Consider the following 25451-nt stretch of genomic DNA (forward strand, 5'->3'; position numbering starts at 1 on the left):
TTCCAAAGTTTCGTTATTAGCTTAAATCTTCTACCACCTTGCTCCTAAAATTTTCAAAATCACTTCGTATATTTTTATTGTTGAGAGTTTTGTTCTCTTAAACTTATAAAGTATAAAGGTTGTAACCTGAGCATGAGATAAAAACTTGATGTAAAAGTTTTGGGATGAACTTATAATAAAAACTCAGATAATAATGAAAATATTGATGTTCTATCCTTGGGATTGGATAAAAGCCTCTTGGTTTCAGGCCAAACCAAGATAAATATGATGTTTGTCCTTCACTTTTTCTTATCTCTTTATTTTCTTACTTTTTTTATGTTGAATCTAAAATAAAAATTAAGAATAAATAGTGATTAGAATAATTCAATTGATGTCCTATTAAGTCGGTTCAATTAATAGTTGAGCGGGGACATCAGATATAAAAACGTGAGTTCGAACCCGCAACATCTCACTTGTTTACTTTTAAAAGTTTGAATTCCAACCACTAAACTACTTGATAAAAAATAATAATTCAATCCATCACACATAATTTATAAATAGAACTTTAGATGTGATTAAAGTAAAAAATTAAATATTTATAAAATTTAATAGATATAATTAATTGACAATAAAAATATATTTATTCCGTCAATATATATATATATATATATATATATATATATATATATATATATATATATATATATATCAATTAACTTATTATATTTAAGTATTAATGTAATTAAGTTTAAATTATTTATTATAAAAAGTCAAATAAATTAATAAAAAATAATAGCCACAATTATTCAGAAAGTAGCAACAAGTTTTTTTTGGGATATAGGTAAGAAATCAAAACAAGAATGGAATAAGTAATAAAAAAAGAAATTATTCAATTATATCATATAACTAGTGACAAACATGTGTATACGCACGGGTTCAGGTTTGGTATGCGGATTTTGTTTACATAATGCATTTAATTTTGATAAAAATAAAATTTGAATTAAAAGTTTTGGATCATAAATACAATTTTTCGTACATAAAAATATTTAGATCAATAATAGTTTTTTTCCCGTATACAAATATTATTTATGTGTATGTATCATTTAGAAAAATATCTGGATCAATAATAAATTTTCGTATACAAAAATATTTAAATTAAGAGTAATGCTAACATGTTTCCTAAGGGCACTTGTTAAGAGCTAAATATAAAAATATTTTATTGGAAAATGTGTAATATTTTTATTAAAAATTTATAATTAATGTTTTCATTGCTTTGTTTCAAGACAAACTTTTTATTAATGTGTTTCTTAAAATGTGCCCTTATGGCACATGTTAATTTTACCCTTATATTAATAACAGATTTTTATTTCCCGTATACCATTTTTGAATCAAAATTTGTTAGATCACAAATACCAATTTTCATATATAAAAATATTTAGATCATTAATAGATTTTTTTCATATACAACCATTATTTATGGTTAGGTATCATTTACAAAAAAAATCTGAATCAATTGTAAATTTTCGTATATAAAAATATTTAGATGAATTTTGGATCATAAATACCATTTTTCATATATAAAAATATTTAGATCTTTAATAGATTTTTCCCTTATACATATATTATTTATGTTTAGCTATCATTTACATAAAAATATTTAGATCAATAATAGTTTTTTCCCGTATACCTTTTTTGAATAAATTTTTTTTGGATCATAAATACCATTTTTCGTATATAAAAATATTTAGATCAATAATAGATTTTTTCTCAAATACAAATATTATTTTTGTTTAGGTATCATTTACAAAAATATCTTAATGAGTAGAATTTGATACTAATAGAATTTGACTATAAATAATAGTAGTATGTTACAATTGAATAAGTAATACATTTTTTTCCCGTAGATATATATATTTCTTTTATTTACATGAATAACATATATTTGTGAAATGACATCAATAACAAATAATTTTTCTAATATTTAATTGTGCAAACATTATTTTAATTGTATAAGCTTCATTAATGACATATATTAATATAATAATATTTTGAATCATATAAATTAAAGTTAAAATTAAATGACACATATTTATGTATTTTATCCAATAACACATATTTTCAAGTATATTTTTAAATTCATTTTAATTGAAATAATTTTTTTAAACTAAAATTATTATTATTTTCTTAAAAAGTATTGTATTTTAAAATAAAAATTATTTCAAATTATATTTCTTTGTTATTAATATTCAATTATTAAAGTTAATTTTTAAAAATTAAATACTATTTTAAATGTATATTAACAATCATTTAAAATGATCGTAATAATCTTTTTAATAAAAAAATAATTTATTCGAATATTTTGATTAATAATTTATTAGGAAATAAATATGATAAAGTAATAAAAAGTGAAAAAGTGAAAAAGTGAAAAGTGAGTTGAAAAGTGAAAAGTGAGTTACAAAAAACCAACAAAAGATATTTTTTGCCTTTAAATTATTAACTTAAACTAAGATAACAAAAAAGTATTTTTGTAATTTTCAGAACAATAACTTTTAAATAAATTAAAATTTACAGTCGAATATAATATAATAGAATATATGATAGTAATTTTTGGATAGTATAAAATAATGATTGTAATTTGTGGATAATATAAAATAATTTTAGATTATATGTGCATATCCCATTTTCTGATAAAGAAATTGAGGTAGTAGTATTTATAAATTTTCGACAGAGAAAATACTTTAAAAAACCATCGAATAATATTACTAACTTTCCATGCATTTTTTTCTTATGGGGTTTTAACGATTTATAGCATGTTTGGATTGGTTTTTGAAAGATCCAAAATCAATTTTAGATGTGTAGAATTGATTTTGGGTGATTTTGAGGTATTTGTTATCAAAAGTAGAATTGATTATATCTCTAAAATTGATTTTACTTGAAGCTAAAATTTGTAGCTTCTATCTCCAGAATTGACTCTGGATAATTTTTACACTAAAATTTATTGTTCAACTCACTTTTACATAAGTGTATACAAATATAAATTAATTCTGCCAAACTCAATTATGTTAAAGTCAATTCTACCAAACTCAATAATTCCGTTCACCGTCATTAAAAAAAATATATTGCTAGCTATAGAGTAAATTCATTCCTTTCTAAATTTATTTGTGTCATTTAATATCCAACTAAGTTCTATACTTCTATTCACAGTCAAATAAACAATCATTCATCTCCTCCATTTCTCTCTCCCAATGTTTTTCAGAAAACCATCACCAATTCAACCTCAAAAGCATCAACCATGCACAACAAAATCCCAAAGCCTCTCAAAAACAAAAGAACCCCACATCACCACAATTAACCTACCCATAAAATCAACTGTCTTTGCATCTTTCTTCATTGCATCATGTTTCCTCTTTCTCCACTTCCGCCACCCAACAACCACAACCACCACCACAACCACCGTCAACACCACCGCCACATGCAACGGTTCACCTCCATTCTACATCTACAACCTTCCTCCACGTTTCAACCTAGACCTCCTCAAAAACTGCCAAAATCTCAACATCTACATGAACATGTGCCCTCATGTCATAAACAATGGACTAGGTCAACCACTCTCCAAACCATCATGGTATGCAACACATCAATTCTTAGCTGAAATGATTTTCCATGCTAGATTAGAAAACCACGTGTGTCGCACGTGGGATCCAAATCAAGCAATTCTCTTCTACATACCCTTCTACGGTGGTCTCTACTCCTCCAGCGTCTTCCGGCAAAACAATCACACTCTCCGTGACTCCCTCGCCGTTGATTTTATCGATCACATCAAAAAACAACGTTGGTTCAACCGCTACAATGGTAAGGACCATTTTATTTCCCTGGGGAGAACCGCATGGGATTTCATGCGCACAAAAACCGGTTATGATTTCGGAGCCAACATCCTTTTAAATCTGCCACCTGTCAAAAACATGTCGGTGCTAACAGTTGAACGACAGCCTTGGAAAGGGAAAAACCAAAACGGCATACCATACCCGTCGTATTTCCACCCCAAAACAAAAACAGAAATGCTGACGTGGCAGAATAAAGTTCGACAAAACGACAGGCCGTTTTTGTTTTCTTTCATCGGTGGGAAGAGGAAAGGGTTAGGAAAAGCAAAGATTCGCGACGAGTTAGTTAAACAATGTAACGAGTCGACTCGGTGCGAGTTGGTTGAATGTGGGGTTGGGAATAGTAAATGTCATGATCCAATGGAAGTGATTGGTGTAATGATGAAGTCACGTTTTTGTCTTCAAGCGCCAGGTGATTCTTTTACGAGGAGGTCAACGTTTGACTCGGTGGTTGCCGGTTGTATACCGGTGTTCTTCTCGCCGCATACGGCGTATACGCAATACGCGTGGTATTTTCCGGAGGAAAGAGATACGTATTCGGTGTATATTGAAGAGGGGGGTGTAGGGAAAAAGAGGAATTTGATTGAGGAGGTGTTGATGGGAATTTCGGGGGAGGAAGTTGAAAAGATGAGGGAGGTGGTGATTGGTTTGATTCCTAGGATTAGTTATTCGCATCCGAATGGGAGTGATGTTGGGTTTTTTGATGCGGTTGATGTAGCACTTCGAGGACTTGCTAAGGTTGTTGGGGATAATATTGGGAACCATGAGATTTGATTTTTTAGGAATTTTGTATGCAGTTAGTTACCGACATGTTGTTCACCGACATGTCTTTTTTTTGTTTGTGATGATTGTTTCAGATATTGAATAACTACCTACTTCTCTCACGTTTAATTTTGTTTATTACGGGTGTGTCTGGATTGGCGGTCAGAATTGATTCTGAGAGAATTGAATTTAGTAGAATTAATTTTAACAAAATTGAATTTAGAAGAATTTATTTATGTTTGGATACAATGATATAGAAGTGATTGTTATCAATTAATGTTGTTTGGATAATTTTAACAAAATTGATTTTGAATTGTATAAATATCAAAATAGTAACGAATTCTAGTACAAATAAAAAAGAAAAGAAGTAATTGATGAAAATTAAAGAGGGTAAAGTAGGAAAATTTAAAAGAGTTGTAATAAATAATATATAATAAATGAAGAATTGATTATACTAAACTCAAAAGCTAAGAATTGTAGCTTCTACAAGAATTGCTTTTGGAGGAGGAGAATTGATTTTGAAAAAATATCCAAACAAAAAAAAATCAGTTTTCAAGTTAAAGTGGATTAGAAGTGCTTTTGGGGTTTGTAGAAGCTAATCCAAACATGCACTTCATGTGATTCCTAGAATTGGGTTATGTGCTGGTGTTTTTGGATACAGGTAAGAGAAAAATTTTACCCTTTTAATTAATAAGGAGCAGTTATCCTTTTAATTAATAAGGAGTCTGTATCACAATAAATTTTAATTATTTTTAAAATACTGAAATAACATGATAAATATATGATAAATATAAGAGCTTTTATTATTTTAAAATACTAAAATAACATGATAAATATAAAAGTTTTTATTGATTGTATGTGTAAAATTATTGTATATTGACAGTGAACTACGTTTAAACTCTATAAGTAATCTAGTTGTGATTATGTGAATGATATAAATCAATGATTTAAAAGTTGGATTGGTCGGATCGATTGGCTCAAATGAAAACTAAAGCTTGCATAGGTCCAGTCAACCTTTTTAAATAAATATGAGATCTAAAAATCATACTAAAATTTAACTTTTTACATTCACTGAATAAATGATGTATCTAGTATATATATAGTCTAAATATTTTATTTATTGAATGAATATAAAAAGTCAAATCTACAATATAAAAAAATGAATTGGTCTGGAAAATACCAAATTAGCCCTCTGCTTATATATGCTTCCACGTGTACATGTTCTCCATCTTCAACATTTTCCTGTTCCATCTTTCTATTCTACTCCTCTTCAGCTTTTTTAAATGTTGCATGCTTTGCCAATGAGTTTTTTATTCATTTCTTGAAAAGACAACTATAATCTAAATTATTAAAAATCTTCCATCTTGGAAGACAAATATTTAGTTTCTATTTGCTTCTAATATTTGCTTTATTCTATTTTTTTATTACATTTTTTTAGCTTCTATTATTCACATTTTTTTTTAAGAAAATTGCATTTTATATTAAAAAAATCTTTTTGATCTAGATATTTTTTACGGGTACCAGACATTTTTCTATACATTTAATTATTATTTTTTTACGGGTACCAGATATTTTTCTATATATTTATATTATTATTTTTTCACAGGTACTAGACATTTTTCTAAACATTCAATTATTATTTTTTCACGAGTACCAGACATTTTTCTATATATTCAATTATTATTTTTTCACAGGTACCAAACATTTTTCTAAACATTCAATTATTTTTTTTCACGGGTCCCTGACATTTTTTTATACATTCAATTATTATTTTTTCACTGATATCAGACATTTTTCTAAACATTCAATTATTATTTTTTCACGGGTACCAGACATTTTTCTAAACATTCAATTATTATTTTTTCACGGGTGCCAAAAAATTTTTTATGCATTCAATTATTATTTTTTTCACAGGTACCAGACATTTTTCTATACATTCAATTATTATTTTTTCGCGGGTACCAAACATTTTTCTATACATTCAATTATTATTTTTTCACAAGTACCCGATATTTTTCTATTAAAAAATATATATCTGAAACAAATGCGCGTCCCGTACCAGAACCCGTACGAACGGATTTGTTGCTAGTTTGTTTATAAGAGAGAATCAACGGTGTAAGAAACAAGAAAGATACTATGTGTGATGAAAATGGAAAGCGCAAAAAAGAAAAGAAGAAACCTTGCCCAAGGAGAACAAGAATAAGAAATTAAAGCAAAACAATGTTTAGATGAGGTATGCATTAGGATTAAAGACAAACTTATGAATCTATACGGATCTAGTACTTAAAGGCCATATGGGCCTCATATGGGAAACAATAGGAGACTCGAGAGAGAAATTAGGAAAGAAGTTTGGAGAATTTGTCCTACCACATGTTTTTTACTTTTTTTTACCTCAAAGCTGTTAGTGTGAACAATTTTTCCAAAGTATCTTTAAGTAAATCAAATGTCTTATAATAATTGAGAAAATTATTATTATTATTACTTATTTAGAAATATCAATTTAATTGTCAAATTTAAAATAGTAATGTGAAATTATTGAAGATGAATAATTTGTCAAAGATAGAATAGTAATATCAATTATTACCTTAGTGTAATAGATATATTTCCAATAGTACAAATATTTTCCTTTGGATCATAAGTTATACTACTGTACTTTTTCCTTATTTTTTTTAGTTTGATATAATAACTAGATTAGCAACTAATATCGTCATATTAGTTAATAAATATTAACTAAGTTAGATTCAAATATCTTGCTTTTCTCAACACGTTATCAACACAACCGTTTCTATCATAAATTTTTATTACATTAGATATATATTCTATACTTATCATTTAATTCTTATTATTACTATTATTACAATTATTTGTCTCAGTTATAGAAAAATGGCAACCCGTCAAGTGATTTATAACTAGAATGACTATTATCGTTATTATTACTTTACCTCTTTCCTATACAGAACTGACAATTTGTCAAGTGTCCTATAATAAGTGTGGCTATTATTATTATAAACTTTGTGTGGAGGTTTAAAATCTCATATATAGATACTATCTTTTATCTTTAGTGGGGGTCTAAAACCCAATATGCAGTTACTAACTTTTATGTTCAGCGAAGATTTAAAATTCTATATGCAGTTATTAACTTTTATATTTATTGGAGGTATAAAACCCCATATGCATTTATTAAATTTTATATTTATTGGAGATCTGAAACCCCATATGCAGTTACCAACTTTTATATTTAGTCGAGGTCTAAAACCCCATATGCAAATACTAACTTTTATATTTAATGGAGGTCTAAAACCCCATATGCAGATACTAACTTTTATATTTAGTGGAGGCCAAAAACCCCATATGCATAGACTAATTTTTATCATATATATTCATTTACCATATATGTTATCTTATAATCATCTCTAACACTTTGGCTAAATGATATTTAACACACTTAAACTTTTTTTTTTCCTTTTCCCCAACGATAACTATAACGACCATTTTCACAAAATTATCTCTATAAATACTTCAACTTCTTTCATAACTTTCACGGTATTATCAAAATATCTATCCATATTTTTCAAATGACTAAATAATTTCTTTTATTCATCACTATTCTTATCAATATTTTGTTCCTTATAGGTATTGTCAAGCATGAAGAATTAGGGAAAGATTATGTGGCATTAAGATATTGATTGTTTTATCATTACTAGTCTTAGCTTGATTTCGTTATGCATTTCATTGTATGCTCTAGCTAAAGTGGCTTGACTATCGCAATGTATCAACACCTTTGAAACATTGTCTTTAGCTAATTGAACTTCCAACTGAAGATCCCTCAACTATTCAACTTGTTGACTTGCGGAAACAAGATCCACGAACTCCAATTCCATGGTCGAAGGAGTAATACATGTTTGTTTCTTTCTCTTCCGAGAAACTACACCTCCAAAAAGTATAAATATCCACCCAGATGTAGATTTATGACCTCCAACACTCGATATCCAACTCGTATTGGTATATCCTTCTAATATGGCGGGAAATATACCATAATGGAGGCTAAAATTGTTGTTTTTCAAAAGATAACCAAAACTCTTTGTGGTGGTCTTCTAATGCTCACCATTTAGGTTGCTAATAAACCTACTTATTTTACCAATTGTAAATGCTATGTCAGGTCTGATACATTGCATCAAATCCATTAGACAACCATTTGCACGTGCATATTTCAATTGAGCCAAAACTCTTCCATCATTATTTTAAAGTTTGACACTATGATCAAATGGAGTACTCACTTTCTTAAAATGTCAGTGTTTAAACTTATCAAGTACTTTCTCATTATAGTGTGTTTGAATAAGTTTATAACCCCCACTTTTTCGCTTTACTTTGATCCCCAAAAGTGCATCAACTAGTCCAAGATCATTCATCTTGAATGTGGAAGTTCGAAACCTATTTGTTTATAAAATTTCATTCATCTTGTTGCTAATGATCAACATGTAATCAACATATCAACAAAGGAATATGACAATGATATCACACAAATTTGTGTACAAACAATTGTCACTAGAATTAGATGAAAAAGGTTTTTAAATGATCATGCATGATGATGCAAGAAGGTTTAAGATGAAGTGAGAGATGAAATTTTGAGATTTAAAGTAATATAGTATGAATTGCATTAATCACTTTAGTTATGTTCACTTCTCTCAAATCTTCACTTGAATTTCTATGTTCAACCTTCTTGATCAACTTCATCATTAATGTGCATGACACTTGATTCTTTTCTTCTTTGATAATCTTTGTCTTTATCAAAACTAGAAATAAGATGCATTCTTCATAATCTCCCCCATTTTGATGATGACAAACTCTTTGAATTCTTCTTTTAATAAGATTGAAAAGTATCCCTCCTAAGTTGTGTGTCTCCCCTTTAATTTGTGAATTGTGCAATGACAGAATCAATTATTGATGTTATTGTTTCAGTGCTTATTTTAATGCATGCAAGGATTTGACATGCTTCCACATCTTTTGTTCATTACTAGGAAGCACATAGTCTTCTAGTTTCTCCATGTAAATCTCCTCACTGAGATATCCTCTTAGAAATGTCATTTTAACATCCATTGGATGAACTATAAGGTCATGCAAAGAAGCTAATTCAAACAATACTTCTAATTGTCGCTGTCCTTGCTAGCAGTGCACACGTGTTGAAACAATCAACACATTCCTTTTATCTAAACCTTTTGGCTACCAATTTATCCTTGTAGGCTATTAGTGTACCATCACTATGATACTTCCTTCCAAACTCTCACTTGTATCTAATGGATCTTAATCCTTTAGGTATATCAACATTTTCCCAGGTATGTTTTGACATTATTGAATCCATTTCGTCTTGGATAACATCATGCCAAAAGAATGAGTCCCTTGAAGTTACTACTTCCTTATAAATCTTAGGATCATCTTCCACTTGAAGAATAATAGGAGTCTTACGAACAAAATTCTCATTATTTCCTTCTAATATATAAAAGAATTAAATCGAGAATTAATTTTATCTGGTTCTAGATCCTTAGCCTTTTAGACTCTCTTGCTTATCCTAAGTTCGGGTTCTGTTTCAATAATCCGTAAAAAAAATTTGGTTTGTGTTTCAATAATCCGTGAAAAAATTTTGGTTTGTGTTTCAATAATTCGTGGAGGACCTTTCTCACGGGGTTATTTATCTGTGAGAATCTCGAATTCCTTATCCTCCGTGATAAGGTTCTCAAAATTCTACATCTTAGGATTCAATAGTTACATTAGACATCAAATTCAGAGATCCATATAAGTCATGATCCATCTTGGGATAATCTTTATATGCTTTATAATAATAAATCTCATTAAGCACAAATATGTTATTCACATAGCATCTGAATCATAATTCAATCACATAATTTTGGAATCATAAACACTAGTGAATTTGAGCATTTGGCGATTAATAAATTTTAACTTAAATAATTCTAAATTAGGCGATACACTTTTCATATTAAAATTAAATAGATTGTAGCTCATAATCAAAACTTAGTTATAAAATCTAAAATTATAATTTTTTAATGAATTTGACCACTTTGATGATTAACAGATTACGACTTTAATAATCCTATAAATTAATTATTTAAATACCAATAATAAATAATAAATAATAAATAATAAATTTTATTTTATTTTATAATATGCAATATTATTCATGCCATATCCATTACGGTACCATGTTATCACAACTTGTACAACCATGTTATTACAAATCCATGTTCATAAAAAAAAAAGATTTTGATCTATGTATAATTAATAATCAATTATAGTATATAATATATATGATCATGATTATTTTCACTTACACCAGTACCACATATTCATTATGTGTCTCGGATTGTTGACTGTGCATTTACAAACAGGTTTATAATTTATGACTAGTCAGAGACCCGTGCTCCCGCACGGGTAATAGAATTTTGTATATAAGCCTCATTGTTAAGGTAAAGTGTAATTCAAGAATGTTGTAGTACTTTGCAATTGATAATACAGTAGCAAATAACATTAAGAAAAAAATGGCTTTTAATAAACCAATGATAATGTTGTTATAAAAAACAAAATACAAAAGCTGTTATCATGGGTTCCTAAAATATGTAGAGTTGCCATTTGAATCTTCTGAAAGAATTGGCGGATTGGACCTGAAAATGCCAAACAATACAAAGATAAATGTCTAAGTTATGAAATTAAAATGAAAGAATATTAACTTTGCATGGAATAATAAAATAGGTAGAGCAAAAGAGAATAACCTCATATGTTTTGGAACACTTCTTTGAACACAACATTAGTGGTGGTATTCATCGGTTCTCTTTGTTTGTCATGAATAAGAATCTTTAATCCCTTTTTGGATTTAACTCTAGAGATAGCCACATATAATTGACCATGACTAAAAACATCTTTTGGCAAATACAAACCCACGTAGTCTAGAGATTGCCCTTGAGACTTGTTAATTGTCATGGCAAAGGAAACGATAATAGGGAATTGGCGTCTCACCAATTTAAATGGCCATGGAGATTGTGAGGGGGACAAAGACATTCTAGGAATATAAATGAGGTTAACAATATTTTTTCCAGAAATTATCTTTGCTTCAATGACATGAGAGGCAAGCCTAGTTACAGTCAGTCGTGTACCATTGCACAAGCCTTCAGACTGATCAAGATTGCGCATCAACATAATGGTGGCACCAACTTTGACCTTGATTGAATGATTAGGTAATCCTGAAGTTTTAAGGGCATTTAGGAACTCCGGTGTGACATGCTCATATGCATCAAAGTTAGTTGAATCAGATTTATCTATAGAATCACTACTGAAGTATTCTCTCTCTTCTCCTAAAAGAGTTGCAAAATAGTAAAATTAGATAAAATCATAAGTTGGCAAAGATTAAATAATAAGTGTAAAATGGTAGGAATAAGTGCAACTAAAATACCTGGAAGAAGGTTTGTAATATATTGGTTGATATCATCGACCACTTCAATTGTCGAAGCTAAAATTGCACGACTTTGGAGGTAGTTGGAATCAAGATAGTTATGAATGAGATCTGGGTATGTATCCTCAACAATTGCCTTAATGGGATCGGAGAAGCTTGAAATTAAAAACTCTTCTGGAATACAAATACTTGCATACCCATCATTGGGCTCACACATGGTTCCATCTCCAATTTGTAAAATCCACTCTGAAAAGCTCCTAATATCATGAGTAGTAGAAGTAGTGGCACCAGTTTGCAAGCGCATGTTTTTTGTAAGCCTCAACACTTTACAGTGATCCCAAATATAAGAAGAATTGATTGTTGCATGGATAATATCAGATCTAGTACCTCTTGGTATAACGGGCAGAATTTGTCTGAAGTCACCACCAAATACAACAACCTTACCTCCAAATATACTGTCACCAGCATGTGTAATTCCACTCATGATATCTTTCAAGGATTTATCAAGAGACTCAAAGCGAAACTTGTTAGCCATAGGAGCTTCATCCCATATGATTAGATCTGTCATCTTTAGAAGCTCAGCAAGATGATCTTTTTTGTTTATGTTGCAGATAGAAGTTTCTAAAGTAGGGATAGGAATCTTAAACCTAGAATGAGCTGTTCTTCCACCTGGTAACAACAAACTTGCAATCCCACTTGAAGCAACCGGCAAGACGATTTTTTTCTTAGACCTAAGTGCTGCTGATAAAGTGTTCCACATGAAGGTCTTACCGGTTCCACCGTAGCCATATAAGAAAAAAACCCCACCTTGTTGCTTTTCTACACAATCCATAATTTCCTCAAAAATTGCTCTTTGTTCATCTACAAATAAAAGATGTATGAAAATTAAATTTTTACTCCACAACTTCAGTATAATTCAGCAAAAAGTAATCGTGTTGACTGAAAGTGAATTGCATGGCAGACAATTGAAAGTACGTGTTTTTCTTAATTCCATGTGAACCATGGTTTAAATTAGCCATGAGATCAGTATAGTGAATTAGTAGTTTTTAATGATATGAATGTCTATGTTTTTCAGGTTCTGCCTAAGAGGACCAATGTTACTGGAATGATGCAATACCGTCCTAGGCGATTCAATCCTTACATGTCATACTGAATAGTTAATAAAAGATGTATGAAAATGAAATTTTTACTCCATAACTTCAGTATAATCCTCAAAAATTACCGGTAAGAGAAGAGTACAATCCAACAAAAAGTTGTTGTTGTTCGGCAACATTGTATTGACGCTCTTCATAAAGGAGCCTATTTCCTATAAAGGAAACAACATAGTCTTTTGGATATGGCATTGGTTTGAAGTCCTTCAAACTTTTATTATTGTTTTGCAACAATGATTCAATAGCCATTAACGTTAAATCCTTTAACTCCCCATCGGTTAGCGTCAAACCTACAATAAAAAAGTTAAAATTGTAGTTTAACATTAAAAAAGATATATAATGGCTAAATATTAACTTAGATGTGATATTGACAACATGGCATATTTATAGACTATTGTATGAAAGAATGGGTCGGTAGTAATATACCAAAATAGGATATTGGCTTTACTACAGTAGACCTTTTAAAAATATTTCCACCAAATCAATTTACTGTTCGCATGATGACTATATAATACAAACTTGAAAATAAAAAATACTATTGCACATGGTAATGATAGAGTATTTCACCGCAAGACTATATAATACCAACTCTTAATAATAAAAATGCTTGTTGAAATTCGTGCAGCCCTACTACATAAGAGCATTGTTTGAAATAAGGGTGTTGTAAATATATAATTCTGTAAGAATAAATGGCACTGGTGTAATATAGGATGGAATATCTGCCATGTGCCATTGACTACATTAGAGCATTTAAAAATATCTGCCAGCACATTAAACTAATGTTTTCCTACCATGTCTATATATCTAACAAACTATGAATAAAAATAAAGTATTGCATGTCACAGCAGTATTGTTATGGAATGGTGCAGCCCTACATACATATCACTCATGTTTGACATATAATGATGATTTCTCAGAAAGAATGGTAAGATTGGAATATTTTCCAGCAAGGACGTTATTGTTTACGTAATACTGTTTATGGGCATAATGATATATACAGATGATCAACATAAATTGGAATTTTTTTAGAATGTTGTTTAAGCACTAAAGGATCCTAAATTATAATATACTTAAAAATTCATATATACATATTACTACTTAGTAACAGTATGGGCAGAAATACAAAATATGAAATACCTTGATCTCCGGCCAATAATCGTTGTTCGTAAAGAATTCCATCCGATAGATACATCCAAGTCTTCCTCCACACATGCTCTGGTCTATTCATGGATGAGGATAACAACATAGTAACAAATAATTTCCGTAAAAAGACTCCGGAACCCCAAACATGTGCCTCTTTTATTGCCTCGACAAATTCTCGATCATCTTGTAGAAATCCCATCGCAAAGCATGCTCCTCTAAAAGTTTTATGTTTTTTACCATCCACAGTCTTGATGTCTTCGTAACACAAAGGGCCTTTTTTTACCGTGAGCATCATCCTTAAATAAAACAATTCACCGGTGCTTTGAGGGACCCAAATAAGCCGACCAATTGTATATCCTCGCTTCCTTGGTTTCCAACTTCGACTTCGTTTATGGTAAACAAACTTAGAAACAAAATCACCATAAGTTAGTAATCTAGCATCTTCGTAAGTTTTGTTGGCTTCAAACCAAGAAGTAAACATCGACTCGGTTACACTTGGTTTGAGTAAAACATCACCAACTTGCTCGTAGTCTTTGTAGAATACCGAGTTTTCACCTTCCATGTGTAAATACAATCTCTCTACGGCTGGCTTTCTACCATGTATAGAATAAGAAAATATCCTCCAACATGCCTCACTTGGAGAGATGTAACGACAATCTAGATATTGCTTGATCTCGTCAACGTTGTCTTTGTCTTCTCCTTGTATGACAGCGGAAATTCGATCAGAACCTTTGTTTATGTATTTGAAAAGGTATTTGATGGAAGTACTTTGATTGCACCATTCCATGTTGATGTGTGCTTCGTACTTCAACAACAAACTTGGGTTGTGAGGAACAACATGACCACTATGAAATATTACACCGTTTTTCTCAATTCTGTGTCCGTTATTTCTTCTCCTATAAACAGGATAACCATCTTGGTCCACTATAGTTGAAGGTTGAAATTTCTTGGGGTAAAACTTGGAGCATTTATTATCTTTCATGCAAGGTGAGAGAACATTTGCCAAGCCACAAGGACCATGGACCATATGATTTTTCACCAAATTGTACAATCGTGGGTGTGTTATGGGATCGGGCACTTTCGCACTAATGATCTTGTCAATGTCCTCGGGTGTTGGATATTTGTTTGAAGGATGCAGAAATATCAATATATGGGCATGTGGTAATCCCCTCTTTTGAAATTCAATGGTGTACATATCTAGCCAAAGAAAGTGACAAAGATATCAGCACAGTATGATAGACTATTAATATTAGTAGAACAATAAATTAAAAGACAAAGGTATTAATTGACTCACAAGCAAGGACTTTTCCTAGTACACCTTTCTTGGTTAAATCGGCTAGCAATTGATCAAACTTGATTTTGAATATTCTTGATATGATGTCCGGTCGATCTTGTGGTTTCAAATGAAGTGGACCAAGAACTCTTTGAATCTCAGGCCAGTTAGGATTGCAGGTAAATGTAATGAACAAATCAGGAAACCCAACTTTACTACAAATAGCCATCCCATCGTAGTACAATTGATCCATAAATCGACGACCGCCCACAAACGAAGATGGCAAAACAACTCTTTTACCTATGTTTGACCCTGTGGTTTGACTCTGATCGCCTTCTTCATTTAGTCTACTATACTTGCATACCCTAAGCTTTGGTTGATTCTTTCGTAGCCATTCCAATTTCTCTGATTCTAACATTGTGTAACCATCGCACAGAAATTCCTGGAACAACCTTCGTGAGGACAACAAAGTCTTCGCTTCATTCTTCCTGCTCTGAATGCGAAATGCAAGCCATTCTCTAATTGTAAGCCTGTTTCTGACGCTATTTTCGTATATCGGCAAGTCTCTATGAGCTACATCGGGCCTATAACCGTCCTCACCATACGGAAATATCAAAGGATACTGAAAAGCCATGTAACTGGCATGAAGCTCATTGATTCTCTTAAGTCTTCTTCCTCTTGTTTGCATAATAATATCCCTCATCTCCGCCGTGTCAATATCACCAACTACCAAGGCAGCAACTTCAGAAACGGTTGGTTGATTGTATACTCTGCCATCTTTGGATCTCTCCGAAATTAGTCTCAACTTCAAGTTTTGCGTATCCTCATTATTTAACCATTGCCTTGCCATTTGAAAACTCTTAGCATGAGGATTGCACCGATACAGCATCTCCGACAATTGATGTACAATACCTTCATCAAAGTCTTCTTTGTTCCTATACAGGAAGTAAAAGTGAATATTACAAAAGGTTTAACACCAAAATACATCAAAACCAAGCTGAGTGAATATTACAAAAGGCCTCATAATTCTATACATCATACATAAGTTGACAAAATTTCCCACACCACCATACAGCAGTATTAAAAACCAAATACTACTCATGTGAATTAGTATCAGCCAAAAGAAGCAAGTTATAGATAAAAAGAAGGGAAATAAATACTACTCATGTGAATTAGTACCTTAGTCCGTGCATTCTATTTTGGACCTCATTCTCGGTGTCGTAAATATACAATTGAGCAAACTTTGGCATTTGACCTTCAGGAGGTAACAAACTCCCAATTCGATGGCACGTTTTACCTTGTACCCTAAGTGTTGGAGGCCCACGTCCATTTTTAAAACGGTTGTCCAACTTAGCTCCGGGTGATGTGAAGGCGAACATCATATTATAAACTCGGATTTGTTGCTGGAACTTCCTGCTGTCAAAGTTATCGTGATCAAATAAGAGCTGGGCAAGTATATTTGGAGGTTCTTGTAGCAATGGAAGTTCAACTTTCCCATTTCCACAACAGAGCATAAACTTCGGATTAGCTGCATGAGAACTTTTGTGCATCCTCTCTTGATACCACATCATTGCTTTACAATACCGGCATTCAATTAGAGGTGAACCAATGTCGTAATAATCTACATTTGCACTCATTGTGTTAGCCATTGGGTGGAATTAGTTAACGGTTAGATATGATGAGTTATGCGTAAGTCATATTGTAAAAATGGTATACCTTCAGAAGTACCAGCAGAATTGTCATTAATTGTAAAAGGCGGTGTATTCTCTTTAGTTTCGTCAAATATTTCATCTTCGGAATGATAAGCTACGCACGATAAAAACATTATTTATTAGGCCATCCATTAAGTTGTTGAAACTTCTGAATTTCCTTTAACAAATAGACCTCACAGTTTTGCTAATGATATAAATCACACAATAGTAGACTAACCTGCGAACGGGTCATAGTCTTCGCTATCATCTTCGGAATCAGTGTTAAAATCCAAATTGACAGTAGGCGTGAAAATAGGACATGCCGGCTCAGGAAGATGGTTGTTTTTATGTGTGGACTGAGATAATGGTGTAGCCACACTACAGGAAGGCTGGGCATTTGGTTGAGGGATCTCCAAATTATGGGCAGCAGGTGTCTTTTGTCCCCTTAAAAGCCAAAAAAGTGATATACCATATGAGAATTGAAACCAACTATCAAACCAATGCAAGTTTTATTGACTATTAAACAGAAACCAGTAATCATGTACTTCTAACATCATGTACCTGGTTTGTGAGGTAGAATCGGGTGTGCCTTTAGAAGGCCCTATTTGATGTTCATTAATCTGGACCGGTATCTGTCTGCTCAAGTTGAACGCGAGGTCCGGAACTCCCAAACGCTTTCTAGGCCTGCCCCTAACTGGTTTTTTAACTGTTGGCCTATTACGTTTACAAAACAATAAACAGTCTTGCGTAAATATAAACAATCAGTATGTGTCATAGTTAATGAGTTTCAACTCTATACAAACACACAGAACAATGACTTAAAGATCAAGGACTTGGTTTTGAACATACTGTTCATGAGTTACGGCCGAAGACGGACAGTTCTCCTTGCACGCCTGTATAGAATGATCAATTTGTAGTGTATGTGTATCCAGGCCTGTTCTCTGAGTAAGTGTCGACTTGTTACCAGAATTACGGTGCCGATTATTCTCAATTTGCACCCTTTGTAAGACGTTGTTAAAAATCATGATTAAAAAATGAAAAATAAAATTGTATTCATTACATATGAAATGAGTAAAATTTAAATGTAAGTACCTTTTTCCTGAGCTCGATTCTGGTGTCACTATAGAAGAGGGAATCCCATTTTTTTGGGTTATGATAGGAAACTTGCTGGTCAAGTTTAGAGCTAGGTTGGGAAGTCCCAAGTTTGTTTTAGGCCTGCCTCCACCAGGTCTATTAATTGCCAGTGATCTGTTTGCAAAAATCAAAGAATCATATAATATAAACTTTAAAATAATACAGAGATTAAACGAAGAATATTAGCTAACGTCGGTGTATTAGAAGAACTTCCAACTTCACTGATGATGCTATGATTAAAAGGCGATCGCTCTTGTATATTTTCCAAGGTTGATAGATTAATCCCTTCATTTGTGTCAACTGTAGGCTTTGAGGAAAATTTGGACAATAAGTTTCTTCCTAGTGAGTCTATCTGCCTGCACTTTCTATTTCTTTTAAAAGCATGTCTTGATAGGCTAGGTTTTGAACTTTCGGTGGGAGTTTGCGAAATTAAATTCGTGTTCTGAAATGACGGGGTCAAGTCGGATAAAGGTGGTCTTAGCGTAATTGAAGATGGAGAACTATGGTCTGTGTCAAAATCAATTGGAAGGTGAGTAGAATATTTTGGACGTTTTGAACGATTTTCTTTCAAAATCAATGCTCGTCTTGCTCTTGCTTTTTTCCGTGGAGTTATAATAGCAACACGATCCATCGTCCACACTAACTAATCCCTACATCATGTAAAATATTATAAGATTAGTTGAGAGGTGTATAGTCATTTCTTTAAGCCATGATAGTTGCAGTAATCACATAATTGAAGTAAGCTACATTTCTCTGTCCAAAATTTTTTAATCTCATGGCATACTAAATAAAGCAACATAACTTAACTTCAGCAATTAATGAATGGGCCAGTTTCCAATAGATTTCATATCTACTAACATTAAAAGATTAACCAACCAACATAAATGTAATTGCAGATGATGCATCATAAATGACCGAAACCAACCACCTAATTTATTGATCATATATTAAGTGTCTCAAGAGGCATGAAGTCTAATATAATCTCAGTAAAGACAACCAAAGCTATTTCAACTATCTGGCCACGAATATGTTATAATCTGCTATGTTTTCCTACTTTGTATTCAACTATGAATAGCTATATGATTTGTTAAATTTGAACATGGTATTGTGTTTTGTAGATTTTTTCAGCATTGCAAGAACAGTGCAAAATGTCTTGGTTGAGCACAAATTCAATACGCATACATGGTAAATGAATTCTACTTTAACAAATTAACACATTTCTCACACCAAAGAAACATTTAACATTACTTGCACATACTTATATTTCCACACAGTTCTTTGTGCTTATTTAAAGACCTCTAGTTATTGACACTGACCTTGTTTGCTGATGGATCTTTGTCTATTGTAGAAGATTAGTTGGTAAGAGCTATAGTTGCATTCGAAGCCATTGGAAAACAGCAGCCACAAAGCAGCAGAAAATGCCTCGTTTGCCCCTTTGTAAATTATGGTGATATTTATTTCTTAATTTTTTAAAATGATAAATGTTAGTTTCTAAGAGAATATATGTTATTTAATGAATAATAAAATGTTTCTTTTGTTAGAGGAATATCTCATGATTACTTTAAGATGATCTTCAATTACTGGGATACCATCTATAGTTGAAGTAAACAATATCTCCTACATGGTAACATAAGTTAATTAATATTTGGGTCCATCTTTAATCCAACAAAACATCTCAACCTCTAAATATTTGTTACAATGTAAGTTGAGTTATGTCTAGTAAAGATAGGACTGATTTATTAATTTAATAAAGAATGGCTCTAAACATACTTGCCTAGGTAATTTAGTTAGTTTTGTTGCTAAATACTATAATTTTGAACTCCAATCACCTTAAAGTAATCATGATATGTAGTTGGTATTGTTAGGTGTTGGAAGTAATCATAGTTTTAGAGGGGAGGCTGCCTAGCAATTTAGAAAAGTAGTCTGCAGTTAACTTTAACAGACTGCCAGCCAGCTGTGCAAAGTCTATGAACATTGAGTGGTTTCATCCCCTTCAACCAAGCATTTTTTATTGACTGTGCAAAGAGTGCTACTAATAAAGGTAGGATACAAATATGCCAACTAATAAAGTTAACCATGAATGAAGCATAAGCTGCAAAGAGTGGGTTTGTTACCTTGGGGAAGTATCTTTAGCATTTAAGCCTGAAGTGACAAGGTCAATAGGTCATGCTGCTCCCATATTTGCAGCAGTGAAAGGACAGCCTGCAGTGATAATGACAGGTCACACATTGGCATAAAAGGACGCAGAAATGGGAGTCAAACACAAAAAGTAATTCGGCTAAAACAATTAAAAGTCCTTTTCAAACCATGTATATAAATATACCTAGTAATAAAGTGAAGAATAAAATAAGCATAAAGTACAATCTCAGTGTGTTTAGTACCTTGGGGAAGTATCTTTAGCATTTAAGGTTGAAGAGACCTTGTAGGAATTGGTTACCCAAAAATCTTTCCAAAGTCAATAGGGCTTTGTTGCTCCCATATCTGCAGCAGTGAAAAATACTGGTCTAATTATGTTGCAGTTACCAATGAACATATTTTATAAAAGTTAAAGGAAGCACAAAGCTATCAGAGGCAAACAGAACTTCTATTTGTGCTGGCATGTTTAAAAAATGTGCACAAAAAATGTTTGAAAGTATCTGAGTCATCATAAATGTCGCTCATGAAATTATAAATGTCGGGCATGAAATTATATAAATTGTTTCAAACTCATCAAGCATATGAATGAACTAATGACTTAACTTACACTAAATGTATGCTTTAAGGTGGCTATTTAGATAAAAAAAAAAAAAGGCACAGGGCAAAGAACATTATACAAATACTGTGATACAAATTGGGTGCTGTCATTTGTTGAGTGAAAAACCTAAGTTACAAAACCTTAAATGAGGTTGCAAGGCAAAGAGAATTCATAAGATGAAAGGAAATAAACTTTGAATAGTTGCATATTATTATAAAAAAGCTTCGTGAGTAATACTAAGTAGATAAGGCATTTAGATAATGGAAATAACATGATTAATGCAACTTAGTATCATCATTACAAATACCTAACTATGAGGTTAGGAGTTAAAGTACGGAACCAAACATGCATAACGACACGAATGCCACAAATTAACATACTTAATATTTGGATAAACTCCTTACAAAAAAGGGTGTCAAATAAAGTTATGCATCAAAAAGGAACCAAAACATCCGACTTAGGCCCACCAGTTTACTCCTTCTTAATCAACTTAGTCTTCCTGATAGGCTTGGCTTTAGTGGCAGACTGCTTGGGTGTGATTTCTTCAGATAACATGGCATCATTGATAGAGGTTGATGGAGCAAACCTCTTGGCTGGAGTAGTGCTGGAGCTTGCAGTAGGACTCCCAGAATTGTTGCCAGCAACGGACATCGGAGCAGATTCGGTTGGTTCAGAAATCTGTGTTCCCTAGTAATGCAGAAAATTATACATGAGCATGGTTGGATAGTTTGGTGAATTGAATGCATTGAAATTATTAAAGGCTGAGATGTTGTAGTAAATGGCTTACATTAGGTTGGATAGGTTCCTCAGTAAGACCATTTGCCGGAATTTCTTTAACAGCTTCCATTGATTCTTGCTGCAAGAATTCCTCAGATTGGTTATTTGTTGGTTGTATCAAATTCTATGTCATGAAAGAACTTAATTAACATGTAATGTTATAAACACTAAAATAGTACCTCATTAGGTGTGAGGTAGTTGTCAAACTTCTCGTATAAGTTGTCATCGTTAAGTATAGTGACAATAGAGAATTGACCGAAATCAGATTGATATTTGACGCGGAAGACCAAGTCTTTATTCAAAAGTACATCGAGATGTGCAGGCCAAATCTTCGGGTTATCCTCTCCAGCCTAACCATTATAACAAAAAACCAACATAAGATTGCCATATAATTGGAAGCAAGTAAGAAAAACAGTGCAGATTTTGATTATGTCATTTTTTGTGTATTAGTTCATGGTCTATTTTAAATGAAAAAACAGTAAGACAAATTTGAAGACTATGACCTCCTTCATAAGTTGTTTCAGTTCCTTCGCATTCAATTTTGTGTAAGGAATAACATCCTTGTCCCAAAAAACAAAAGTACCACCGTAGTTTTCATACACAACCTCGACCTCAATTTTGAATCTATAAGAAAAGGAAACACCAATGTTAGCCACTTGATAATGCTTTAACAATCAGAATGATCACCATTTGCAGTTGAAGTTACAAATGTCTTACTTAGTCACTGGTTCAACATTGGAAATTCCGCACGAACATTGAAACGTTTCGCCGAGTGACTTGTTAGAAGCTTTACAGCCTGGGCATGCTTCAAAAAACCAGCCAAACTTGGAAGCTTTGAAATACTTTGTAGTTCCAATAGTGGTTGCATAACAATCCTTAAGGGACATGAAACATAACATTTAATAAAATGAATGACCGACGTTACTTTAAATGGCATATTATGCAAGAACAAATTAAAAATACAAACCTTTTTTAACTCAACAATTGCACGGATACTTTGGACCTCGTCGAGACTCTTCCAATTCTTGTTAGCCGATTGAAGAGATGAATCACAGGTTAAAGACAAGGAAAGCGCAGGGGCATTGGATGAATCATTTGCAACATAGCTGGAAAATGAAAACAATTTGACATTGTAGATGTTTTCAAGTGGAATAAATGAAGTAAGCATGATAGTTTGGCAAAGTTTGGAATTACCTAGCTTTGAATTCTTCCACTTGTGGATGTTCCAAGTTGATGAGGAGTCGAGAACCATTCCAAGCATTAGAGAGAGATGGTAAACCAGAAACTGTTAAACATATTAAACTTGGTTATTAAGAAACATTTAAATGATATAATAATGCCTAAGTTCAGTGTGATGCAGCAATGAAAAAGTGATTAGGAATTGGATTAAACCTTTGTTTGGCTTGCACCATGCATGTGTCAAGACAATGATTGTAGGACTTTTTTTCTGTGTGCCAGAGGTATTGTAGGTCGAGAATTGCTTGCAGTAATCATCCCATAACACAACCTCAATCACGTTTCCTTCAACATCACGTAAAGTGATATTCACGCAAGACTTCCTACCATCTCCTCCCATCTGTGACCTAAGGACTTCATGAAAAACACCTATGACATTTGCAATTTAAGTTATTATTAGGTTGGAAATAGGCTAAAGCGACAAACAAAAAACCACCTATATGCTAACTTGCATACTCACCATAAAGCATATCAGGCTTGAAGCTTCCTTTGAGAAAGTTCTCTATAGGGTGAAAGTTGTATTTGTGATGGGGTATGTCGGGAAACGCAACATTTGTCATGGCAGTCCCTCCATTGAAGACAATCTTGAGTGGGTTAGAACAAACTTTCAAGGCTCCATCATTAACAACAGGCTCTCCATTATGAAGTGTATATGTTTCATGTTCTTTCACTTGATCAATCCAATCTTTGAAATCTCGGCTCCGGGTGGTGACGTGAATTTGATCGCCCTGTGCCAATCAAGGCCAAAAGATGAATAAAACATAGTACATGGAATGAAAGTTAGTAAAACAAAGAAAGTTAAGAACTTTATATTGTGAATCCAATAATATTGTGAAGTATATTGACATTGAGTAATGGTCACAAAACAAAGTAATATAAGATCTTTAGATAGCAGAAAGCAGACAGACCAATACCAAACCAAAAAATTGATATTTAATGGAAAAAAAAATTTTGATTTCGTATGATTATATTCCTTTAACAAACAGGGTAAGACAAAGAAATAGAATGGAAGCAAAACCAATAGACACCCAGTATAACAGCTCCCGAAAAATAGACAAACATAGCCAAACACAACCATAACAACAGATTCAGACTTTACAATGTATAGAAAAACATAAAGCAGTCGCGGAACAGACCAAGAGTGAAGTTTATAAAATTTGTAAAAGTTTTTAAGTTTTTATTCATGTTACAAAGAAACAAACAACACAGGGCAGCAAAGTTAACAAACAATAGTCAAAGATAAAGCATTTTGAGATAAAGAAAAACAAACCTTCACATCCTGAATAACCAACTCGACGTGTTTCTGTCCGGTTTTCTCCTTAACGACCCACAAATCAACAACCCTTATCTGCATCTTCCAAACTTGGTTTCCTTTGACCAAATCCTTGATGAATATCGGAGCCCTTGACATTGTTCTTGAAGTAGTCTGTAGAAAAAAGAGCAAGTATTATAAACTGAGGAAGGACAAGTACGTTAGCAAAACGTTATATGAAAAAACGGAAATGACAACCTTGAGGAAGGAGATGAGTGCTCTGGTAAAGAGGGAGAAATCAGTTCGGTTGCTTGGAGAGAGTGAGCAAAAGGAAGAGTGTTCAGCTTGGGTTGAGTGTTAAGAAGAAAAGGAAAGACTTGGTTTGAGTGTCTGTTACCGTCAGTGTTTAGGAAGTAGGGAAGAGAAAGAGTGGAAGTGAAAAAAGTGTAATTTAGGTAGGAACCAATGAGTAGCAAACACTTGGCATGGATATGTCCAAAATATATGATTTGTTACATTGTTATCCTTAGTTTCATATTAAAAATAACGTGGTGCATTAATCAATGAAGGGGCAAATTTGTATTTAACAAACAAAAAAGTTACAAAGTTTATGAGGAAGTCTACCATGATTAGCAGTTTACTTAAATAGCCTTGGAGTAGTGTAAATAATTTTTTGTAAAAGGGTAGTATAGGAAAAGTGCTCAATCTTTTAGTAATGGTTAGGATAGTAGATAGTAGATAACATTTCTTTTGGAAAGCATTTTATTCATCTCCATATATATACAGTATAATATATCATTGTAAGTAATTGACATCATCACTAGAGCATGTAAATTTAAGGATACATTGTAGGAAAAATAATTCTATTCTAAGACTTAATGATAGGATGCACGGTTTTTTAGCATGATTGGATGTGTTGGTTTTAGTAAAAAAGTTAATGTCATTTACTAGAATACCCCTATTAATAGTAGTTGAATAA

The 25451-nt window shown here is 32.2% G+C and overlaps 4 protein-coding genes across 4 annotated transcripts; 1 reads left to right on the plus strand and 3 right to left on the minus strand.

The window, feature by feature from the left end:
- Positions 1–3143: 3143 nt before the first annotated feature.
- On the plus strand, positions 3144–5006 carry LOC131634196 (probable xyloglucan galactosyltransferase GT17). Its single transcript, XM_058904851.1, has one exon. The coding sequence runs from the start codon at positions 3225–3227 to the stop codon at positions 4632–4634; it is 1410 nt and encodes a 469-aa protein (XP_058760834.1). The 5' UTR covers positions 3144–3224; the 3' UTR covers positions 4635–5006.
- A 6399-nt stretch (positions 5007–11405) lies between these two features.
- Positions 11406–19104, minus strand: LOC131634212 (uncharacterized). The gene is made up of 12 exons (XM_058904866.1): positions 18665–19104; positions 18432–18587; positions 18189–18338; positions 17901–18053; positions 17578–17783; positions 17365–17454; positions 16828–17269; positions 15670–16583; positions 14370–15572; positions 13304–13522; positions 12082–12942; positions 11406–11983 (listed from the first exon to the last, which is right to left on the minus strand). Exons 1-12 carry the CDS (start codon positions 19102–19104, stop codon positions 11406–11408), a joined length of 5412 nt encoding a protein of 1803 aa, XP_058760849.1.
- A 2857-nt stretch (positions 19105–21961) lies between these two features.
- LOC131634213 (uncharacterized) lies at positions 21962–23592 on the minus strand. The gene is made up of 7 exons (XM_058904867.1): positions 23377–23592; positions 23179–23269; positions 22952–23090; positions 22702–22859; positions 22488–22608; positions 22164–22334; positions 21962–22108 (listed from the first exon to the last, which is right to left on the minus strand). Exons 1-7 carry the CDS (start codon positions 23558–23560, stop codon positions 21962–21964), a joined length of 1011 nt encoding a protein of 336 aa, XP_058760850.1. The 5' UTR covers positions 23561–23592.
- Positions 23593–23663: 71 nt separating this feature from the next.
- On the minus strand, positions 23664–24770 carry LOC131634214 (uncharacterized). Its single transcript, XM_058904868.1, has 3 exons — positions 24731–24770; positions 24491–24646; positions 23664–23948 (listed from the first exon to the last, which is right to left on the minus strand). The coding sequence occupies exons 2-3, from the start codon at positions 24629–24631 to the stop codon at positions 23664–23666; spliced, it is 426 nt and encodes a 141-aa protein (XP_058760851.1). The 5' UTR covers positions 24632–24646; positions 24731–24770.
- Between the last annotated feature and the right edge of the window lie 681 nt (positions 24771–25451).

The sequence above is a fragment of the Vicia villosa genome, unplaced genomic scaffold (assembly GCF_029867415.1).
Source record: "Vicia villosa cultivar HV-30 ecotype Madison, WI unplaced genomic scaffold, Vvil1.0 ctg.001256F_1_1, whole genome shotgun sequence".
Taxonomy (NCBI): domain Eukaryota; kingdom Viridiplantae; phylum Streptophyta; class Magnoliopsida; order Fabales; family Fabaceae; genus Vicia; species Vicia villosa.

Coding starts and splice junctions, on each gene's coding strand:
- LOC131634212 (XM_058904866.1), bottom strand. CDS start 19,104: ATGGATCGTGTTGCTATTATAACTCCACGGAAAAAAGCAAGAGCAAGA. Junction 16,584..16,827: donor AATAGAATGCACGGACTAAG/GTACTAATTCAC, acceptor CTTCCTGTATAG/GAACAAAGAAGACTTTGATG. Junction 15,573..15,669: donor ACTAGGAAAAGTCCTTGCTT/GTGAGTCAATTA, acceptor TTCTTTGGCTAG/ATATGTACACCATTGAATTT.
- LOC131634214 (XM_058904868.1), bottom strand. CDS start 24,631: ATGTCAAGGGCTCCGATATTCATCAAGGATTTGGTCAAAGGAAACCAA. Junction 23,949..24,490: donor TGGTTATTCAGGATGTGAAG/GTTTGTTTTTCT, acceptor TGATTGGCACAG/GGCGATCAAATTCACGTCAC.
- LOC131634213 (XM_058904867.1), bottom strand. CDS start 23,560: ATGGGAGGAGATGGTAGGAAGTCTTGCGTGAATATCACTTTACGTGAT. Junction 23,091..23,178: donor GTGGAAGAATTCAAAGCTAG/GTAATTCCAAAC, acceptor TTCATTTTCCAG/CTATGTTGCAAATGATTCAT. Junction 22,609..22,701: donor AATGTTGAACCAGTGACTAA/GTAAGACATTTG, acceptor CTTTTCTTATAG/ATTCAAAATTGAGGTCGAGG.
- LOC131634196 (XM_058904851.1), top strand. CDS start 3,225: ATGTTTTTCAGAAAACCATCACCAATTCAACCTCAAAAGCATCAACCA.